The sequence below is a fragment of the Coregonus lavaretus genome (assembly GCF_964263955.1).
Source record: "Coregonus lavaretus genome assembly, chromosome: 30".
NCBI classification, from domain to species: domain Eukaryota; kingdom Metazoa; phylum Chordata; class Actinopteri; order Salmoniformes; family Salmonidae; genus Coregonus; species Coregonus lavaretus.
In genome coordinates, this window is record NC_140017.1 from 16869633 (window position 1) to 16892997 (window position 23365).

The 23365-nt window shown below is 46.7% G+C and overlaps 1 protein-coding gene across 3 annotated transcripts in view; it reads left to right on the forward strand.

Annotated features, from left to right (window-relative positions):
- The window catches only part of LOC311105469 (alpha-2-macroglobulin-like), a 40413-nt gene that overhangs the window by 5682 nt on the left and 11366 nt on the right, over positions 1-23365 (forward strand). For 2 of the 3 annotated variants that reach the window (XM_084147639.1, XM_084147640.1), the window contains exons 12-18: positions 167-400; positions 614-680; positions 1836-1981; positions 13170-13319; positions 14029-14181; positions 14398-14485; positions 14687-14867. In XM_084147639.1, the coding sequence (XP_084003765.1) occupies positions 167-400; positions 614-680; positions 1836-1981; positions 13170-13319; positions 14029-14181; positions 14398-14485; positions 14687-14867 (1019 nt within the window). The remainder of the gene's footprint in view (positions 1-166; positions 401-613; positions 681-1835; positions 1982-13169; positions 13320-14028; positions 14182-14397; positions 14486-14686; positions 14868-23365) is intronic. The other variant, XM_084147641.1, reaches the window with a different exon arrangement.

The following is a 23365-nucleotide window of genomic DNA, read 5'->3' on the forward strand; positions in this document are numbered from 1 at the left end:
CCTAGGGCCTACCACGTTCTTGTGGAGATCTGAGAAGATTCCCATTGGTATAATAAGCAATATGGTGAACTTCCACTTAGCCTATCAGAGGACAAGGTGGAGCTCTAAGGGTTGATTTGGGATTGAGCCTTCAGTTATACTCTCTCTTCCCTCTTTTGCTTTCCAGGTAAGCAACACACCACAAGAGGAGAACACTAGATACAGGGTCCCCTATTTCAACAGAGGGCAACACATTCTCTCACTGATCCAGCACACTGCCCCTCACAGTAAAACGTCCAGCTCTCTGGCTATTCAGAAGATGGAGAAACCACTGGCATGTGGGGAGGAAGTGTCAATCACCATCCAGTACGCCATCGTAGGGGAGACCATCCCTAAGGGCTCCGTGGATGTCATCTACCTGGTGAGTAGAACCAGGAACAAGTTGTGACAACCTGCAAACCCAGGGTGTGTCTGAAATGGAACCCTATTCTCTAGTGCACTATTTTGACCAGGGTTATTTCAGACCTAGTCCCAGCCTCTCACCTTCAAAGAAGGATGTCCCTATACAACACCAACATTCCTCATCATCTCCTTCTTGCTGACTTGATGGGATAACTGTTTTTCCCTCCTCCAGGCCTTATCCAGAGGGGCAATAGTTCAGCATGGACACATGAAGGTTACCGTGCAGCAGGGGAGTCCTGGTGAGGAAGTTTTATTAAGTAATTATGAACGTACTGGAAGGTGCTTGATGACAATGACAGTGAGTATGGTTACATGCACACAATAAAGCAATTATTGTGGAAAGGCAGATTAATATAATACTTCGATTAAAATGTTTATGTTTTGCAAGAAGAACGCTTTCCTTAATAATCCTGTTCACATGGATGTCTGAAATCAGGCTACTGATGCACTCTGATAAATGCAGATTAGCCTATTTAATAGGCCCAATTAAATGAGAGATGTGCATGGTAATTTGTTTTATGGCTACTTCGGGAATATGAACTCATCATGGCCAGAAAAGGTGAGGAATTTATTCTGCATTATAATTTATGTATTATGTTTACAATGAAATATTGTCTACTCGAGAAATTCGACATTACAGTATTCAGACGCCTACAAAAGTCAATGAAAAAGGTGAATCGTCTGCGATCAGTTTTTCGGATCGCATAGAGCAAAATAATTGAAAAAGCGTATCTATTTATTGTGAAGTGGGTCCAATGAAATGAGAGATGGGATGATTGGTAGCCTATCCTAACTTGTTGTAGGCCTATAGGCTATTTCGCGAGTAGCCTATGAAACCATCACAGTCAGAAAAGGTGAGGATTTATTCTGCAATGATTATGGTAATGAAATGAATAATTAGAAATAAGTATCTATTTCATATTATTTTAGAATGCAAAGATAAAATAAATCGATTTTCGCTCACTAAGGGAAAATGATTATATTATTATTATTATTATATTTAGCTACCTGTTTTTTGTTATGAATAAGAGTGTCATATATTCCTGCACAAGGCTACTTTTGCCATCTTGCATTGCAATACTTCAACCATGCATGGTCTGAAGTTTGCAGGAGGATAAGCACATTCTCACTTCAAGTTCAGTTTTTATAAATACCAACTTTTGAGTGAAAACTGGCGCATGTTATGAATGTTTAGGGGCATATTTTGTGCATACCCAACGTTTAAATGCCTCTGGTGTTTTAATCGGCGTATGCTTTCTTAGATTTTGACTTTACATAGATTAAGATAGAGTAAGGTGAGTCTTGCATAATCTGTTTACTGCCATAATCAGTTTACTATCTAATTATTACTGTGCATGTAAACGTACTCAGTGTGACATGCTCTTGCGTTGCAGTAACTGAGGGTGAAGTCACCTTGAAGTTGGCAGTGGTTCCAGAGATGGCGCCAGTGATACAGGTCCTGGTGTACAGTATGCTTCCCAGCGAGACTGTAATCGCCCACAGCATGAACTTCCCCACTGAGAAATGCTTCAGGCACAAGGTGTGGGTATATGTACAGTGAGGGGAAAAAGTATTTGATCCCCTGCTGATTTTGTATGTTTGCCCACTGACAAAGACATGATCAGTCTATAATTTTAATGGTAGGTTTATTTGAACAGTGGGCGACAGAATAACAACAAAAAAATCCAGAAAAACGCATGTCAAAAATGTTATAAATTGATTTGCATTTTAATGAGGGAAATAAGTATTTGACCCCTCTGCAAAACATGACTTAGTACTTGGTGGCAAAACCCTTGTTGGCAATCACAGAGGTCAGACCTTTCTTGTAGTTGGCCACCAGGTTTGCACACATCTCAGGAGGGATTTTGTCCCACTCCTCTTTGCAGATCTTCTCCAAGTCATTAAGGTTTCGAGGCTGACGTTTGGCAACTCGAACCTTCAGCTCCCGCCACAGATTTTCTATGGGATTAAGGTCTGGAGACTGGCTAGGCCACTCCAGGACCTTAATGTGCTTCTTCTTGAGCCACTCCTTTGTTGCCTTGGCTGTGTGTTTTGGGTCATTGTCATGCTGGAATACCCATCCACAACCCATTCTCAATGCCCTGGCTGAGGGAAGGAGGTTCTCACCCAAGATTTGACGGTACATGGCCCCGTCCATCGTCCCTTTGATGCAGTGAAGTTGTCCTGTCCCCTTAGCAGAAAAACACCCCCAAAGCATAATGTTTCCACCTCCATGTTTGACGGTGGGGATGGTGTTCTTGGGGTCATAGGCAGCATTCCTCCTCCTCCAAACACGGCGAGTTGAGTTGATGCCAAAGAGCTCCATTTTGGTCTCATCTGACCACAACACTTTCACCCAGTTCTCCTCTGAATCATTCAGATGTACATTGGCAAACTTCAGACGGCCCTGTATATGTGCTTTCTTGAGCAGGGGGACCTTGCGGGTGCTGCAGGATTTCAGTCCTTCACGGCGTAGTGTGTTACCAATTGTTTTCTTGGTGACAATGGTCCCAGCTGCCTTGAGATCTTTGACAAGATCCTCCCGTGTAGTTCTGGGCTGATTCCTCACCGTTCTCATGATCATTGCAGCTCCACGAGGTGAGATCTTGCATGGAGCCACAGGCCGAGGGAGACTGACAGTTATTTTGTGTTTCTTCCATTTGTGAATAATCGCACCAACTGTTGTCACCTTCTCACCAAGCTGCTTGGCGATGGTCTTGTAGCCCATTCCAGCCTTGTGTAGGTCTACAATATTGTCCCTGACATCCTTGGAGAGCTCTTTGGTCTTGGCCATGGTGGAGAGTTTGGAATCTGATTGATTGATTGCTTCTGTGGACAGGTGTCTTTTATACAGGTAACAAGCTGAGATTAGGAGCACTCCCTTTAAGAGTGTGCTCCTAATCTCAGCTCGTTCCCTGTATAAAAGACACCTGGGAGCCAGAAATCTTTTTGATTGAGAGGGGGTGAAATACTTATTTCCCTCATTAAAATGCAAATCAATTTATAACATTTTTGACATGCATTTTTCTGGATTTTTGTTGTTGTTATTCTGTCTCTCACTGTTCAAATAAACCTACCATTAAAATTATAGACTGATCATTTCTTTGTCAGTGGGCAAACGTACAAAATCAGCAGGGGATCAAATACTTTTTTGCCTCACTGTATGTGAAAAATATGGGTTGTTTATGAATTCGAAGGACCAATAAAAAACTTAGGTGCTGGATTTTAGGCCGGTAGCAACCACCACAGGGTGTCCTTTCAGAACACAAGGAAGCAGTAGTTCCAGTTCAAGGGTTTATAATAATAATAATTATATGCCATTTAGCAGACACTTTTACCCAAAGCGACTTACAGTCATGTGCGCATACATTTTTACGTATGGGTGGTCCCGGGGATCGAACCCACTACCCTGGCGTTACAAGCGCCATGCTCTACCAATTGAGCTACAGAGGACCACATGAAGATCTACACACACACATACAACACCACTCTCTCTGATACTAATTGTGGTTCTGTAAAGAAAAGAGGAGAACTCAGGCTATAGCACAGTATGGGAAAAATATGCCTCTTTGCATGTCAACAAACTAAATAGGATATGTGGACCCAAACACATACTAGATGCACAATGAAACAATAGAGTAATGTAGAAATATCTACCCATAATAAGCATGAGCAATCTACAACCGAAAATAGCCTAGCACCACAGACAAATGCTAACAAATGCTAACCACTAACTAGCATGCTAAATAGTAATGCATTCCGGATGACAATGCTAATGTTAATGCTAACACTAGCGGGTGTACGCGAGCTAGCAAGTTTAACACAAATGCTAGATATTTACAACAGACTCTATTAAGCTCCAAACAACAAGACATCAGGATTTTGGCACTTACATTTAGCTGCACGTACAATAAAACATCAGAAAGAAAAGCAATGTTTTCTAAGGAGGTAGAATATGGAGGAGTGAAAAACCAGTGGATCATCAGAATGGAAACTACAGACTGCCTGAGGCCCTGCCAGGTCAGGTATTATGCTAAGTCCCGGGAAAAAAGGCTGCTGATTGGCTAATACAATTATGATGATTGACATTACCTAATTTCAATAAGAAAACCAAAAGTTGGGGTCTTGGAAAGGAGATGAGCTGTCCATTTTCACAGCCGACCCCAAATGTGTTGTACCTATTTGCTACAACTGACAAGCCAGCTAAGGGTCAGTAGCTTCTTGAGGAAGGGCGGGAAGCTGGATGAGTCGAGCAACAGGCCTGACGTAGGTTCTGTCCTTGACTTCGATCTCTGCTGTCCTCACTTTCCCGTCTGCTCCAGGGATAACTGACTTGACAGTTCCAATTTGCCACAGTGCCCTAGGAAGCTGATCATCACAACAGTCCCAACTATAAGCTCTTCCTTACTGTGAAACAGTGCCAGAAATTGTCGGCTAGAACCTGGCTGTGTCTACATCTTTTGCGACTGAGCAGTTCAGACTCTGGGTAGACCACCTGTGGTAGTGACGAGTCTGGCCGCCCCATGAGGAGAGAGTTAGAAGTGATTGGGTGCGGATCCGCGATGTCCGACGAAACATATCCCAAGGGATTGTAGTCTGGTTTTCAACCTTCCCAAGTTCTCTCATGTCACCCCGCTCCTCCGCACACTGCACTGGCTTCCAGTTGAGGCTTGCATCTACTACAAGACCATGGTGCTTGCCTACGGAGCTGTGAGGGGAACGGCACCTCCTTACCTTCAGGCTCTGATCAGACCCTACACCCAAACGAGGGCACTACGTTCATCCACCTCTGGCCTGCTAGCCCCCCTACCTCTACGGAAGCACAGTTCCCACTCAGCCCAGTCAAAGCTATTCGCTGCTCTGGCACCCCAATGGTGGAACAAGCTCCCCCACGACGCCAGGACAGCGGAGTCACTGACCACCTTCCGGAGACACTTGAAACCCTACCTCTTTAAGGAATACCTGGAATAGTATCAAAGTAATCATTCTACCCCACCCCCCCCTCCCCCACCCCTCCATAAAAAAAAAAAACGGGTTGTCCCACTGGCTATCATAAGTTGAATGCACCAATTTGTAAGTCGCTCTGGATAAGATCGTCTGCTAAATGATGTAAATGTAAATGTAAGATCCCTTCTACTTCAATTAGGACAGTCCTCAGCACCTCTTCGGAGATGGTCTGTGCGCCAAGGGTGGTTTGCAGGGCAGTCTTGATGGATCTGATCTCCCTCTCCCAGCATCCTCCAAAGTGTGGTGCACTTGGTAGGTTGAAGGCGAAGCGAATCTTCTGACTGTTTAACTGTTCCTGGAGCTATGGGTGGAGAGTCATGAAGGCCTCCTGTAGCTCCCGCTTCCCTCCCTTGAAATTTGTTCCTCGATCAGACAGGATCTGATTTCTCTTTGAGCGATGAAGCCTCTCAAAGCCTTTAGGAACAAATCAGAATCCATGTTCGTCAGTAGATCCACGTGTACAGCCTGGGTGGTCATGCGCTTAAAGATGATGCCCCATCTCTTTTCATTTCTTCGGGCCAATCTTGATGATATACGGTCCAAAGCAGTCCACACCTGTATAATAGAATGTGGGCTTGTGGAGCCGCAGTCGGGCTGGAGGCAGGTCAGCCATCCTAGGCACATCTGGCTGGCCTTGCCAATTCCTGCATTCGGCACAACCAAGCTGAAAACGCCGAATAGCTGCCCTCCCTCTCAGAATCCAGAACCTTCAATGTAACTCAGCAAACACCCTGTCTTGGCCCGGGTGTCTCAGCTGCTCATCATATTTATTGAGCAGCAACCTGGTGAGCGGATGACCTGGGTCCAGAACTACTGGGTGAAGAACGTCAGGGCCCAGCTGGTCACACCTCCGAAGGTGACTTCCAACACGAATCAGTCCGGTGTCGTTGTCATACTCCGGGGCCAGTGTCACCAGACGGCTGCTCGGAGGGACTGGCTTGCCTGCCTCTAGAAGGGAGAGGTCTTCTGGGAAGCTCTCAGACTGAGCATGTCTGAGTACTTTGAGTTCTGCTTGCTTGAAATCGTCGGCTGAAGGGTTGTCGACACTACTTGCCGCCCCGTGTAGCAACTGCACTGTGGCTTCCACCAGCTCCTGGAAATTGTTGAACTGGGCAACATCAGGAAGAGACGACTTGGTGTCCGCTGACAGGAGTCCACAGAAGGTAAGCTTCCGCAGCTCCTATGCTTCATCAGGAGGTACTTGGTCGGATCTTCTCGGGCCAGGATGACTGGGCCTGCCACAGGAATGGAGAACCTTGACTCCAACGGTTGTGTTCTATAAGCTGAGACAGCGTCTTGCCATGTGTGATATCGTCGATTTCTCTCCGTGTACATGTAACGCCAGGCCTGGGGGTCCGTGAGCTCCTGTATTTCTGTGACTCTTGTGCCTACAAATACTTTGTACCTGCAGGAGTCTGACTGGAGCCAGGTTAAGACTGTTGTAGAATCCGACCAGACATGACCTCGTGGATTTCCTCAGTGAGTTATTTTCTGATGACCACGGCCAGCTGGGCACCGGTGAGTGCTGCGCAGAGCTCGAGTCTTGGCATTGACTGTTGTTGTTTCGGGGCCACTCTTGATCTTGCTGCAAGGAATGCCACTTGGATCCGTCCCTTGGTGTCTTCAGTATGGAGGTACGCAATGGCACCGTACGCAAGTTCTGAGGCATCACTGAGGACTTGAACACTTCTTGTGCTGGTTGGGAGATCCATGTCGGTGCTGACGTAACACCTTGGTAGTGTGACCTGAGACAGCTGTGGAAGTTCGTTCTCCCAAATAAGCCACGCTTGGAGAAGATTTTCAGGTAGGTCTGGGGCATCCCACCCTCTTTTCTTATCCCAGAGCCTTTGGACCACAACCTTGGCCGTGTGGTGTATGGAACGATGAAGCCAAGTGGATCGAACTGGCTGGCAAGGATCCGATATATGTTGCGCATGGTGGGTTCAACTTTCTCCATGTGACCGTGCTTGTAGCCAAGAGTGTCAGACAGACATTGCCATCGTAATCCAAGGGTGCGCTCTTGGCAAGAAGGTGCTTCAACTTGTCCACCAGTATCTTGGCTTCATCTGCAGCGGGGAGACTTTGTAGACAGTTGTCTACATAGAAACAGCATTCTACAGAGAAGCGCACATCTTCTTTGGGCTCACTGTGGTTAAACGCAAGCTTCCGAAGGGCAAACGTGGTGCAGCAGGGGCTACATGTCGTCCCAAAGGGAAGAACCTGCCACTCATAGACCTCAGGGTAATCATCACGGTTTAGCTTTCAAGGGACAAAGGTTCTTCTTCCACAAAAGGGGAGTGGCGTACCTTTGAACCCTGTCCATTTCGACCTTGACTGTCTTCTCCTCCAGTAGATGCATGGCTTCTACATCTTGTTTGGACCATGTGACGAGCTTCTCACTCCTGTATGGTAGCGTATCCAACTGCCAGAGCTTCTCTACATGGCTGAAGAGCTCTGCAGATGGAGAGACGAGGGATGTATGAAGGAACTTTTAAGGGTCCATCTGAGCTAAGTTTTGATGGCGGCAGGTCCGCCAGGAGGACCCAAACGCACTGGCTCTGTCGGGGTGATTAGATGGGGAATGTCTGATCCGATGCGCAGTAGCGGCTGCGCCTGATACAGCGGTTGAAGGGGAAGGCCTTTGAGGTGCCGATACCTTTTCTGAAGGGCTTTGACAGGGTAGGTATGCGGTGCAAGGCCCAACTATTCAGCTGTGAAGGCTCTGTGGATGTCAAAGGATTGGTTGAGTAACAGGGGCCACAGAGAATGACAAAGAAGCTCCATGGATGACTCAAATATCTTGACGCACCGTACGAAGTGCCAAGTCCTCAGAATTGCCTTGGAGGCCTAGCTGCTCTGCTGTTTCGTGTAGAGGTATAGTGCGCTCCGACCCGTCGTCCAACAGGGCGTACGTGTCAAGTGACTTGTTGCCGCTCTGCAAGATGACTCCACTCATCTTCAGCAACACCTTACTGCTGACGGAAGGTCGATCAACGTAGAGGGTCTCTGCAGTGGAGCTCACCAGGCCTCTGTTGGCGCCTTTGTGCTGGTGGTCTTCATAGTGTTCGTGCTAGCGTTCTTTGTAGCAGTCCGACTAGTGTTGACCTCGTGGAGAATCTCAAGATGCTTCTTCTCGCACTTCTTGCACTTAGCCTTGAGAGTACACTGAGCTGCTTGGTGTCCGCGTCCACACTTCCCACATCTTTCATTTGTCTTGATCCAGGATTCTTTCTGTTCTTTGGAAAGGAGCTGAAAGTTGGTGCATTGATTCATGTAATGTTGCATGGTGTTGCAGAACGACAATACTTATTTGGCTTCTCACGTGACTTGTATACGAAATGCTTCAGTCTGGTTTTAGACCCCATCATAGCACTGAGACTGCACTTGTGAAGGTGGTAAATGACCTTTTAATGGCGTCAGACCGAGGCTCTGCATCTGTCCTCGTGCTACTAGACCTTAGTGCTGCCTTTGACACCATCGATCACCACATTCTTTTGGAGAGACTGGAAACCCAAATTGGTCTACACGGACAAGTTCTGGCCTGGTTTAGATCCTACCTGTCGGAAAGATATCAGTTTGTCTCTGTGAATGGTCTGTCCTCCGACAAATCAACTGTACATTTCGGTGTTCCTCAAGGTTCCGTTTTAGGACCACTATTGTTTTCACTATATATTTTACCTCTTGGGGATGTTATTCGAAAACATAATGTTAACTTTCACTGCTATGCGGATGACACACAGCTGTACATTTCAATGAAGCATGGTGAAGCCCCAAAATTGCCCTCGCTAGAAGCCTGTGTTTCAGACATAAGGAAGTGGATGGCTGAAAACTTTTTACTTTTAAACTCGGACAAAACAGAGATGCTTGTTCTAGGTCCCAAGAAACAAAGAGATCTTCTGTTAAATCTGACAATTAATCTTGATGGTTGTAAAGTCGTCTCAAATAAAACTGTGAAGGACCTAGGCGTTACTCTTGACCCTGATCTCTCTTTTGACGAACATATCAAGACTGTTTCAAGGACAGCTTTTTTCCATCTACGTAACATTGCAAAAATCAGAAATTTTCTGTCCAAAAATGATGCAGAAAAATTAATCCATGCATTTGTTACTTCTAGGTTAGACTACTGCAATGCTCTATTTTCCGGCTACCCGGATAAAGCACTAAATAAACTTCAGTTAGTGCTAAATACGGCTGCTAGAATCCTGACTAGAACCAAGAAATTTGATCATATTACTCCAGTGCTAGCTTCCCTACACTGGCTTCCTGTTAAGGCAAGGGCTGATTTCAAGGTTTTACTGTTAACCTATAAAGCGTTACATGGGCTTGCTCCTACCTATCTTTCCGAGTTGGTCCTGCCGTACATACCAATACGTACGCTACGGTCACAAGACGCAGGCCTCCTAATTGTCCCTAGAATTTCTAAGCAAACAGCGGGAGGCAGGGCTTTCTCCTATAGATCTCCATTTTTATGGAACAGTCTGCCTACCCATGTGAGAGACGCAGACTCGGTCTCAACCTTTAAGTCTTTACTGAAGACTTATCTCTTCAGTAGGTCATATGATTGAGTGTAGTCTGGCCCAGGAGTGTGAAGGTGAACGGAAAGGCTGGAGCAACGAACAGCCCTTGCTGTCTCTGCCAGGCCGGTTCCCCTCTCCACTGGGGTTCTCTGCCTCTAACCCTGTTGCAGGGGCTGAGTCACTGGCTTGCTGGTGCTCTTTCATGCCGTCCCTGGGAGGGGTGCGTCACTTGAGTGGGTTGAGTTACTGACGTGATCTTCCTGTCTGGGTTGGCGCCCCCCGCTTGGTTTGTGCTGTGGTGGAGACCTCTGTGGGCTATACTCGGCCTTGTCTCAGGATTGTAAGTTGGTGGTTGGGGATATCCCTCTAGTGGTGCGGGGGCTGTGCTTTGGCGGAGTGGGTGGGGTTATATCCTTCCTGTTTGGCCCTGTCCGGGGGTTTCTTCGGATGGGGCCACAGTGTCTCCGGACCGCTCCTGTCTCAGCCTCCAGTATTTATGCTGCAGTAGTTTATGTGTCGGGGGGCTGGGGTTAGTTGGTTATACCTGGAGTACTTCTCCTGTCTTATCCAGTGTCCTGTGTGAATTTAAGTATGCTCTCTCTAATTCTCTCGTTCTCTCTTTCTCTCTGAGAACCTGAGCCCTAGGACCATACGTCAGGACTACCGGGCATGATGACACCTTGCTGTCCCCAGTCCGCCTGGCCTTGCTGCTATTCCAGTTTCAACTGTTCTGCCTGCGGCTACGAAACCCCTACCTGTCCCAGACCTGCTGTTTTCAACTCTTAATGATCGGCTATGAAAAGCCAACTGAGAGACCTGAGCCCTAGGACCATACGCCGGGACTACCGGCCGTGGTGACTCCTTGCTGTCCCCAGTCCGCCTGGCCTTGCTGCTATTCCAGTTTCAACTGTTCTGCCTGCGGTTATGGAACCCCTACCTATCCCAGACCTGCTGTTTTCAACTCTTAATGATCGGCTATGAAAAGCCAACTGAGATTTATTCCTGATTATTATTTGACCATGCTTGTCACTTATGAACATTTTTGAACATCTTGGCATGGTTCTGTTATAATCTCCACCCGGCACAGCCAGAAGAGGACTGGCCACCCCTCATAGCCTGGTTCCTCTCTAGGTTTCTTCCTAGGTTTTGCCTTTCTAGGGAGTTTTTCCTAGCCACCGTGCTTCTACACCTGCATTACTAGCTGTTTGGGGTTTTAGGCTGGGTTTCTGTACAGCACTTCGAGATATTAGCTGATGTAAGAAGGGCTATATAAAATAAAATTGATTGATTGATTGACTTCTCCTCCGGAGATTGGTTCTGCGCAGAGACTTCGGCTTTGTCCTTTCTCTGCTCACCCCCGTGGAGGATGGTGATGGTCTTAGGGAAGGATTTGTCTTCATGTTGATCTCGGCATGAGCTAGGGTGGTCCCTGCTTTGGTCGCTACTGAACTGTGTGTCATCTACTTGTACTCTCACGTCGTACTCAAGCCACTCTGCTAGGTGAAGGAGGGTTGGAATGGGTGTCTTGATGGGGTTCACACATCTCTTGAAGCTGACTCTTAGGTTGTGTGATAACTTAGCTAAGAGGCAGGAGACATGTGATCCACACCTCAGTTCTGTCTGTCCATTACTCCCTAGCTGATCCAACATGCCAACCAAGCACATCCTCAGAGCGAATGTTCGGAATGCCTTGGTGTCACCACTCTTGATGTTGGGGCCATCCATTAACCCTGCAATGCATTGGAGGGCAAACAGGTGGGGCTGGCCATACAGTTCTGTGAGGGACTCCATGGTGTCACTGTATGTGTACCTGCTGTTGCTGTAGGAGTTGGCAATTAGCAAAGCCTCTTCCAACTTCAGGTGGTCCAACAATATCTGAAACTTGAAGCACTCTGTTGCATCTACAGGCAGCACATTGTCGAGGGCCAACTTCAGTCTTGCAAACTCTCGTGGGTATTCATTGATAAAGTTGGGGATGGTAGGAGTTAGTCCACGGTAGGTGCACTCTCAGCTGGGCGGAGAAGGTGTGCGGAAGGTAGCTGCTGCTGGTCTTGTTGCGAGAGTAATTAATTCCACTCACAGTGCCCTCTACACGTGGTCCCTCGTTGGAGTGCTGTGTTGTTGTGTGTGTGGTGATCGTCTGCCTTGACTCGTAGCATACCTAATAGTCGACCAGACGATGCGGGGGGCGAGTCTGACGGTGGGGACGAACCACAACTTGTGGAGGATCTTCTCTGGTGACTGGCATCCTTGGACTCTGGCAGTTACTGCATCCTGCTCGTAAGGACCATGAAAAATATGGGTTGTTTATGATTTCGAAGGACCAATAAAAAGGGATAAAAAACCTAGGTGCTGGATTTTAGGCCGGTAGCAACCACCACAGGGTGTCCGTTCAGAACACGAGGATGCAGTAGTTCCAGTTCAATGCTTTAATGAAGATCCACACACAGAAATACAACACCACCCTCTCTGATACTAATTGTGGTTCTGCAAAGAAAAGAGGAGAACTTAGGCTATAGCACAGTATGGGAAAAATATGCCTACAAACTAAACAGGCTATGTGGACCCAAACACATGCTAGATGCACAAACAAACAACAGAGCAATGTAGAAATATCTACACAATATAAAACATAATAAGCATGAGCAATCTATAACCGAAAATAGCCTAGCACCACAGACAAATGCTAACAAATGCTAATCGCTAATATGCATGCTAAATAGTAACGCATTCCGGATGACAATGCTAATGCTAACGCTAGCGGGAGTACGCGAGCTAGCTAGCTAGCTACCAAGTTCAACACAAATGGTACATATTTACAACAGACAGGATTTTGGGACTTACATTTAGCTGCACCTTCAATAAAACATCAGAAAGAAAAGCAATTTGTTCTAAGGAGGTAGAATAAGAGAAGAGAAAAATTGGTTGGTCATCAGAATGGAAACTACAGACTGTCTGAGGCCCTGGCTGGTCAGGTATTATGCTAAGTCCCGGGGGAAAGGCTGCTGATTGGCTGATACAATTATGATGATTGGCGTGACCTTATTTCAATAAGAAAACCAAAAGAAAGTTGGGGTCTTGGAAAGGAGATGAGCTGGCCGTTTTTACAGTGTGCATGCGTCTGTGTGTGTCATACCCTCATCACAAAGATATTGTGTACACTAAAGGTGTATCATGTACACTTGTGTATGTCATGTGTGCCAGGTGTTGGTGGAGTTCTCACCCTCAAAAGCGGTCCCAGGGGAGGAGAACACCCTGCAGCTTTCGGCCCAGCCCGGCTCCCTCTGTGGCCTCAGCACTGTGGACAAGAGTGTTCACATCATGGAGCCAGGGAAGAGGCTGGATGCTGACAAGGTAACAGAGCTCACTGAAGTGAATGTCAACGGTCATACCACCATATAAACAGCTTTTGTGGTGCTGGGAATACAAACAGCTTCAGGGGAATAAGAAGTGACTACAGCAGACTTGGAGTGGGTCTGTTCACAGTGGGCCAATGGGTGTGCTTTCATCAACTGGAAAGCATATCCCTATTGGTACTTAAAGTGGCAATATGTAACTTTTTGGGCGACCTGAATTCAACCAAATTCACATAGAAATGTGAGTAATAGATCTACTTGAAAGGAAGTCTAAGAAGCATTGTATCTGTTCTATGTGTGCTATTTCTTTGGTCCCCGTTCTTAAGTTTTGTTTTTGCATCTTTTACTTTTGGGTTTGTACACCATCTTCAAACAGCTGAAACAACAATATTTATGGTTATGGAAAATATATTTCACAGCGGTTTAGATGGTACAATGATTCTCTACACTATACTAGGCTATTTTGTCACATAAACTGAAATTAGGTGAACTATTTGAGTTTTAGCAACCAGGAAATGGAGGAGTGATTTCTGCATAGTGTGACTTTAATAAGTTCAAATTCTGGGTTGTGTTCATTAGGGCACGGAAAGCATTTTAAAAACGTTTAGCAATGGAAAATGAAATTAGACAAGTCTAAGTAGTCACTGCCTTCTGTTTGGTGCCCAATGAACAAGGTCATTTCACATCTCCTTATTATCCCATTCCAGATATTTGATTTGTTACCAGTCAAGGAGACAACATACATTCCCTACGAGCTTGAAGATCCAGTAGCATGTTTACGTGTAAGACCAAGGAGATATGTAATGCCATACCCAGATGGACTAACTGAGGAGAAAAAGGAACCTTATGAAGTTTTTCAGGTAACTTCTGCCTTGTTTTCTCTTAACTTTAAGCCTCTTTTCCTCTCTCTCATAAGAATCAGTTACCAAACTGTTAACATGCATTCATCTTCTTAAATTATACATTGCTAAAATAGCCTGTTTGAGGCAACAACAAAAAAACATATAGAATAGAAAAATAAAACTGAGACATTCATTAATATCGAGCTCTCTTGTTTGTGATTCTTACATTTCTAGAAACTGGGACTGAAGCTGGCAACTAATCTGGTTCTAAGAGTACCTTCCTGCCTAAATTACAAGGGGAACCAGTACCATCGATCCTATGGTGAGATGTCCTCCTTAACACCGCTTACTCTCGTCATTGCCAGAAGTCTTTGGTGAATCTTGGGAAATGCATGGTTTTTGTTATTCTAACATAGCCTGGTTAAACCAGTCTGAACGCTGCATGCATCACCAGTGAGCGCAGCATTCAGTCTGGTTTGACCAGGCTGATTCTAACATGAGAATAATGACTGTTTTGTTTTAGTAGTATCCTACTACTCCCACAATGTAGACATGGACAGCACGCGTGCAATGCGTCAGCGATTTCCAGTGGGTGAAGCTGGATTACCCGGAGCCGGATATGGTGCCGCTCCACCTCCGCCACCCATAGAGACGGTCCGTACGTTCTTCCCTGAGACATGGATATGGGATCTTGTGGAAGTTGGGTAAGAGCACTGCACAGTGAGGCTGTTGCCTTATAGATGGGTTGACTGACAACATCACAAAAATAACGCGCGCGCATCATTGAGGCAGAAGGCTGTGTGATGTTATGATTCCGAACGGTCAGATAGTTAGCAACAATGACAAGAAACTGCCATGTGGAGAATAGTCGGTGGCTCGTTTGAGCTCGTAGTACCTTATTATTGATACCATGTCTTGTTTTGAGGTGTTTTGACTCATGTCATGTCTATGCTAATATGGCAAAAATTCGCTAGCTAGCTAACCAGCAACTGTAATGATGTATTTGAGAAACAACAAGTGCTCATTGTGCAAATGTATTTATGTTTTCAATAAGCATTTGGAGGCAGAATATAGTTAACTTGTCAACAATCTAAGCCAACCCCGTCTGTTTTGGCCCATAGTTGCGTACGTGTTGGTTTTGTTGCTAAACAACCAACCCACCTATATCAAACATACATTAGTGGTCTAGATTAGGAACCTGTACCTCATTAAACTGCATTACAGAGTAGGGGAGAGTGGTGTATAATTGATAAATGTTTTACATTCAGCATCACTCCGTCAAGGGAAATATAGTATTCTTTCTAACAAAGATATCGACATATATTTCAGGATGTTGTGTATCCCTGGAAATAATCAGAATTCATGTAAACATTACAGTATTGAAAACATAGCTTGTCCCAAAGAATTGGTCTCTTGGCACAAGGGGTAAATTAAGCTGCCTACACATTTCTGTATTGAATGAAATATTACCACTACCTTTTTAAAACCATAGCTAGGTTTCCATCCGATTGGCGACAGATTTTCATGCAAATATTTTCTACAATCCGCATAAAAACAATATGCGTATTTTCCCACCGGAGATATTTCCATCAAATTGACTATATGATGAGATTGTTATGGACAAAAGAGCGAGGTTCTTTTTATTTGTCAAATGACAGCCAATCATCGATCATCATGTCACCAGAATAAAACCCTCAATATTTATTTAATCTGAAGCCTAATAAACTGCATGTTCTCCCGACGAGTTGTAGTGGGAGGACCACACAACATGTCATCGCGTTATTCCAAGTTTACTTAGATATGATGGTTATTATATCAATATTTGCGCATAAAAGCGTTTCCACCACCATTTCTCGCATAATCTATTTTACTGACACAAAAAGGTCCCACCTTGTCTAGCGTATTTTTTTTGTCGACAATTCGAAATTTTTACAGACAAATGTTCTGTTTCCATCAGGCCTGTCATTACATTTTTTTCCAACATACTTTACGCGCGCAAAAAGGTTGAATGGAAACCTGGTTCATGTCTATCTCTATTTCCCAAACACAATTCAACACAATCACAATCGCTTTTTTGTCTTTTAATCATTTTAAGCATCATTTAACACAGGCTTAACACCTAACAAATGCTTTAAACTTTTTTTAAACACTTTTAACATAGGCCAGACATGTTGTTACAGTGGCTTGCGAAAGTATTCACCCCCCTTGGCATTTTTCCTTTTTTGTTGCCTTACAACCTGGAATTAAAATTGATTTTTTGGGGGTTTGTATCATTTGATTTACACAACATGCCTACCACTTTGAAGATGCAAAATATTTTTTTGGGTGAGACAAACAAGAAATAAGACAAAAAAACGGAACACTTGAGCGTGCGTAACTATTCACCCTGGATTGAGGTCTGGGCTTTGACTAGGCCATTCCAAGACATTTAAATGTTTCCCGTTAAACCACTCAAGTGTTGCTTTAGCAGTATGCTTAGGGTCATTGTCCAGCTGGAAGGTGAACCTCCATCCCAGTCTCAAATCTCTGGAAGACTGAAACAGGTTTCCCTCAAGAATGTCCCTGTATTTAGCGCCATCCATCATTCCTTCAATTCTGACCAGTTTCCCAGACCCTGCCGATGAAAAACATCCCCACAGCATGATGCTGCCACCACCATGTTTCACTGTGGGGATGGTGTTCTCGGGGTGATGAGAGGTGTTGGGTTTGCGCCAGACATAGCTTTTTCCTTGATGGATAAAAAGCTAAATTTGTGTCTCATCTGACCAGAGTACCTTCTTCCATATGTCTGGGGAGTCTCCCACATGCCTTTTTTTCTTTAAGCAATGGCTTTTTTCTGGCCGTGATGCCACTCTTCCGTAAAGCCCAGCTCTGTATAGTGTATGGCTTAAAGTGGTCCTATGGACAGATACTTGAATCTCCGCTGTGCAGCTTTGCAGCTCCTTCAGGGTTATCTTTGGTCTCTTTGTTGCCTCTCTGATTAATGCCCTCCTTGCCTGGTCCGTGAGTTTTGGTGGGCGGCTCTCTCTTGGCAGGTTTGTTGTGGTGCCATATTCTTTCCATTTTCTAATAATGGATTTAATGGTGCTCCGTGAGATATTAAAAGTTTCTGATATTTTTTTACAACCCAACCCTGATCTGTACTTCTCCACAACTTTGTCCCTGACCTGTTTGGAGAGCTCCTTGGTCTTCATGGTGCCGCTTGCTTGGTGGTGCCCCTTGCTTAGTGGTGTTGCAGACTCTGGAGCCTTTCAGAACAGGTGTATACAGTGGGGAAAAAAAGTATTTAGTCAGCCACCAATTGTGCAAGTTCTCCCACTTAAAAAGATGAGAGAGGCCTGTAATTTTCATCATAGGTACACGTCAACTATGACAGACAAAATGAGAAATAAAAATCCAGAAAATCACATTGTAGGATTTTTTATGAATTTATTTGCAAATTATGGTGGAAAATAAGTATTTGGTCAATAACAAAAGTTTCTCAATACTTTGTTATATACCCTTTGTTGGCAATGACACAGGTCAAACGTTTTCTGTAAGTCTTCACAAGGTTTTCACACACTGTTGCTGGTATTTTGGCCCATTCCTCCATGCAGATCTCCTCTAGAGCAGTGATGTTTTGGGGCTGTCGCTGGGTAACACGGACTTTCAACTCCCTCCAAAGATTTTCTATGGGGTTGAGATCTGGAGACTGGCTAGGCCACTCCAGGACCTTGAAATGCTTCTTACGAAGCCACTCCTTCGTTGCCCGGGCGGTGTGTTTGGGATCATTGTCATGCTGAAAGACCCAGCCACGTTTCATCTTCAATGCCCTTGCTGATGGAAGGAGGTTTTCACTCAAAATCTCACGATACATGGCCCCATTCATTCTTTCCTTTACACGGATCAGTTGTCCTGGTCCCTTTGCAGAAAAACAGCCCCAAAGCATGAAGTTTCCACCCCCATGCTTCACAGTAGGTATGGTGTTCTTTGGATGCAACTCAGCATTCTTTGTCCTCCAAACACGATGAGTTGAGTTTTTACCAAAAAGTTATATTTTGGTTTCATCTGACCATATGACATTCTCCCAATCCTCTTCTGGATCATCCAAATGCACTCTAGCAAACTTCAGACGGGCCTGGACATGTACTGGCTTAAGCAGGGGGACACGTCTGGCAATGCAGGATTTGAGTCCCTGGCGGCGTAGTGTGTTACTGATGGTAAGCTTTGTTACTTTGGTCCCAGCTCTCTGCAGGTCATTCACTAGGTCCCCCCGTGTGGTTCTGGGATTTTTGCTCACCGTTCTTGTGATCATTTTGACCCCACGGGGTGAGATCTTGCGTGGAGCCCCAGATCGAGGGAGATTATCAGTGGTCTTGTATGTCTTCCATTTCCTAATAATTGCTCCCACAGTTGATTTCTTCAAACCAAGCTGCTTACCTATTGCAGATTCAGTCTTCCCAGCCTGGTGCAGGTCTACAATTTTGTTTCTGGTGTCCCTTGACAGCTCTTTGGTCTTGACCATAGTGGAGTTTGGAGTGTGACTGTTTGAGGTTGTGGACAGGTGTCTTTTATACTGATAACAAGTTCAAACAGGTGCCATTAATACAGGTAACGAGTGGAGGACAGAGGAGCCTCTTAAAGAAGAAGTTACAGGTCTGTGAGAGCCAGAAATCTTGCTTGTTTGTAGGTGACCAAATACTTATTTTCCACCATAATTTGCAAATAAATTCATTAAAAATCCTACAATGTGATTTTCTGGATTTTTTTTTCTCAATTTGTCTGTCATAGTTGACGTGTACCTATGATGAAAATGACAGGCCTCTCTCATCTTTTTAAGTGGGAGAACTTGCACAATTGGTGGCTGACTAAATACTTTTTTCCCCCACTGTATATACTGAGATCATGTGACAGATCATGTGACACTTAGATTGCACACAGGTGGACTTTATTTCACTAATTATGTGACTTCTGAAGGTAATTGGTTGCACCAGATCTTATTTAGGGGCTTCATAGCAAAGGGGGTGAATGCATATGCATGCACCTGTCATGTGGTCCTCTGTAGCTCAGCTGGTAGAGCACGGCGCTTGTAACGCCAAGGTAGTGGGTTCGATCCCCGGGACCACCCATACACAAAAAAAAAAAAAAAAAAAAAAAATGTATGCACGCATAACTGTAAGTCGCTTTGGATAAAAGCGTCTGCTAAATGGCATATTATTATTATATTATGACTTCCGCCGAGGCTGCCTCCCCTCCTTGTTCGGGCAGGTTTCGGCGTTCGTCGTTACCGGATACTAGCTACTGCCGATCCTATTCTCATCACTCCACTTGTCATGTCTTGTCTTGTCAATCACACACACCTGGTGCTCATTCCCCTAATTAGTATGTGTATAAGTGCTCCCTCTGTTCCCCTTGTCTTTGTGAGTGATTGTATTTGTGAGAGCGAGTAGCTCAGTTGAGCTACTCTTCCATTTGTTATTGCCAAAGTGGAATATTTCCCTTGTGATAGTTTCGTTTTGACGCTGGGTTCGTTTTATTTATGTAAACGGAATAAACTCTGGACTTCGGTGTTTTACCCCCTGCGCCTGACTCCTTCATTCACACCTCGTCACAGAATCACTCACCTGATCTCATATGGAGTCTGCAGGAGAAGACCGCATGCCTGGAGTTGTGGCAAGGGTCCAGGAGCATTCCTCGATGCTGGCCAGCTTGGGGGAAGCGATGGATTGGGTTCTTCAGGTAGTACAACGCCTGGAGAAGAGAGGACCCGATCTATCGAGACCAGCTGGTCAACCGGATCCAGCCACCTACACCCCAGCCCCTGGAGGGATCCATATATCCCGGCCACCAGCGTTTGATGGGATGGCAGTGCGATGTAAGGGATTTCTGCTCCAACTAGAGATGTATTTCTCCAGCATCAGGCCGGCGCCACTGGAGTGGGAGAAGGTATCCGTCCTCGTTTCCTGCCTTTGTGGGAGAGCCCTGGAGTGGGCCAACGCGGTGTGGAACGAGGGAGCTGCCGCGTTGGAGGACTACAGGGAGTTTGCTCGCCTCTTTCGGACCGTTTTCGATCACCCGCTAGAGGGTGAACAACTGGTCCATCTGAGGCAGGGGACGAGGTCCGCACAGGACTACGCGCTGGGGCTCCGGACGCTGGCAGCGGGGTCCGGGTGGAACGAGCGGGCCCTGATCGACCATTTCCAGTGCCACCTAAGGGAGGACGTCCGACGGGAGCTAGCCTGCCGTGATGCCATGCTATCGTTCTCCCAACTGGTGGACATGGCCATCCGGCTGGACAATCTGCTAGCAGCCAGAGGACGTCCTGGTAGGGGTCTGCCCGTTCCCGCTCCGGACGACTCTGACCCTGAGCAGATGGCGCTGGGGGGAGCCGCCGGTCGAGAGAGCGCAGAAGGACAGCGACAGTGCCACTCTGGTGGCACGAAGGGACAATCCACCTCACGTCGCAGTCAATGTTCCTTTGGGTCTGGAGGCGGTAGGCAGGGTACTCATGCATCACCCCAGGTAACGAACACCCAAACTTGTTCAGGGCCCTTTGCGGCGCATTGTACCTTATCTATCTCCTTTCCCGATCACCTGGTAGTTTCCCAGTGTAAGGCGCTAGTCGATTCAGGCGCAGCTGGGAACTTTATGGACAGGGCATTTGCACGCCGTCAAGGCATTTCATTGGTTCCCCTATCCATTCCACTCCCCATCAGAGCACTTGATAGTGGACCATTAGGGTCAGAGTTGGTTAAGGAGGTTACTGTACCAGTCACCATGATTACACAGGAGACGCATGTTGAGCATATCACTTTTTTGATTATTGAGTCTCCTGCTTACCCTGTAGTCTTAGGTATTCCGTGGTTAGCCCTTCACAACCCCAATTTTTCATGGCCGCAGAGGGTTCTTACGGGGTGGTGAGTGTCTGGGTAGGTGTCTAGGTGTTTCCGTTGGTGCGACCACGGTGGAAAGTCCAGACGGTACCCCCACCGTGCGCATTCCCCCCGAATACCATGATCTGGCGATCGCGTTTTTCAAGATGCAAGCGACTAAATTACCACCTCATCGGGAGGGGGATTACACGATAAACCTTCGGGTAGACGTTGTACCTCCCAGGAATCATGTGTATCCCATGTCGCAGGCTGAAACGGAAGCTATGGAAACATACGTCACCGAGTCCCTCTGCCAGGGGTATAAACGTCCCTCCACTTCACCTGCTTCCTCGAGTTTCTTCTTTGCGAAGAAGAAAGATGGCGGTTTACACCCGTGCATTGATTGTCGACCACTGAATAAGGTGACGGTACGATTTAGTTATCCTCTTCCCCTCATTCCTTCAGTGATTGAGTCAATGCATGGGGCCCGTTTTTTCACGAAATTAGACCTCAGGAGTGCCTACAACCTGGTGCGTATTCGGGAAGGGGATGAGTGGAAAACAGCATTCAGCACAACCTCGAGGCATTATGAATACCTGGTGATGCCCTAAGGTTTGATGAATGCTCCATCCGTTTTCCAGTCCTTTGTGAACGAGTTGTTTCGGGACATGCTTGGTCGCGGTGTGGTGGTCTACATCGATGACATCCTGGTGTATTCTGCTGCGCGTGCCGAGCATGTGTCCCTGGTTTGCAAGGCACTGGTCCGACTGCTGGAGAATGATGTTTATGTCAAGGCAGAGAAGTATGACTTTTTCCAGCAGTCAATCTCCTTCCTCGGATACCGCATTACAACCACAGGTGTGGAGATGGAGGGAGATCGCATTTCAGCCATGTGTAATTGGCCAACTCTAACCACGGTGAAGGAGGTGCAGCGCTTCCTTGGCTTTGCCAACTACTATCAGAGGTTTATTCAGGGCTTTGGCAAGATTGCAGCTCCCATTAACTCCTTGTTGAAGGGTGGGCCGTCCCGGCTCCGCTGGTCTGCTGAGGCTGATTTGGCCTTCAGTAGATTGCGGGGTCTGTTCCCCTCAGCCCCGGTACTGGCTCACCCCGATTCATCACTATCGTTCGTAGTGGAGGTGGATGCGTCCAAGGTAGGGATATGCGCTGTCTTATCCCAACACTCGGGCACGCCACCCAAGCTCTGCCCCTGTGCCTTCTTTTCGAAGAAGCTCAGCTCGGCGGAGCAGAACTACGGCGTTGGTGATCGGGAGCTGCTGGCTGTTGTCCGAGCTTTGACGGTGTGGAGGCATTGGCTCGAAGGGGCGAAACACCCTTTCCTCGTCTGGACAGACCACCGTAACCTGGAGTACATTCGGGCAGCGAGGAGGCTGAATCCTCACCAGGCCAGGTGGGCCCTCTTCTTCACCCGGTTTGATTTCACACTCTCATAAGTGTCCAGCTGGGCTGCAGTACGTGCCTGCGCTTATCCGTGATCGTATGATCTACTGGGCACACACGACACCCTCCTCTGGTCATCCAGGTATCGGTCGTACAATGCGCTGCCTGACCGAGAAGTACTGGTGGCCTACCTTGGCTAAGGACGTGAGGGTGTCTGTTTCCTCCTGCTCAGTGTGCGCCCAGAGTAAGGCACCTAGGCACCTCCCAGCGGGTAAGCTACAACCTTTACCAGTTCCACAACGACCATGGTCTCAACTTAGTATTGATTTTCTTACTGATCTTCCCCTCTCCCAAGGTAACACCACTATCCTGGTCGTTGTGGATTGCTTTTCGAAGTCCTGCCGCCTCCTTCCTCTGCCCGGTCTCCCCACGACCCTACAAACTGCGGAGGCTCTGTTTACTCACGTCTTCTGGCACTACGGGGTACCAGAGGATATAGTGTCCGACCGAGGTCCCCAGTTCACGTCTAGAATCTGGAAGGCGTTCATGGAACGTCTGGGAGTCTCATTCAGCCTGACCTCTGGATTTCACCCCGAGAGTAATGGGCCGGTGGAAAGGGTGAATCAAGATGTGGGTAGGTACCTGCGGACCTACTATCAGGACCGGCAGGGGGAGTGGTCGGTGTTCCTGCCATGGGAAAAATATGCTCAGAACTCTCTTCGCCACTCCTCTACTAACCTAACACCCTTCCAATGTGTTTTGGGTTACCAACCGCTCCTGGCACCGTGGCACCAGAGCCAGACCGAGGCTCCTGCGGTGGATGACTGGTTTCGGCGCGCGGAGGAGACTTGGGACGCTGCCCACATTCGCCTCCAGCGCGCCATGCGTCTTCAGAAGGCGAACGCTGACCACCACCGCAGGGAGGCCCCGGTTTTCGTACCAGGGGATCG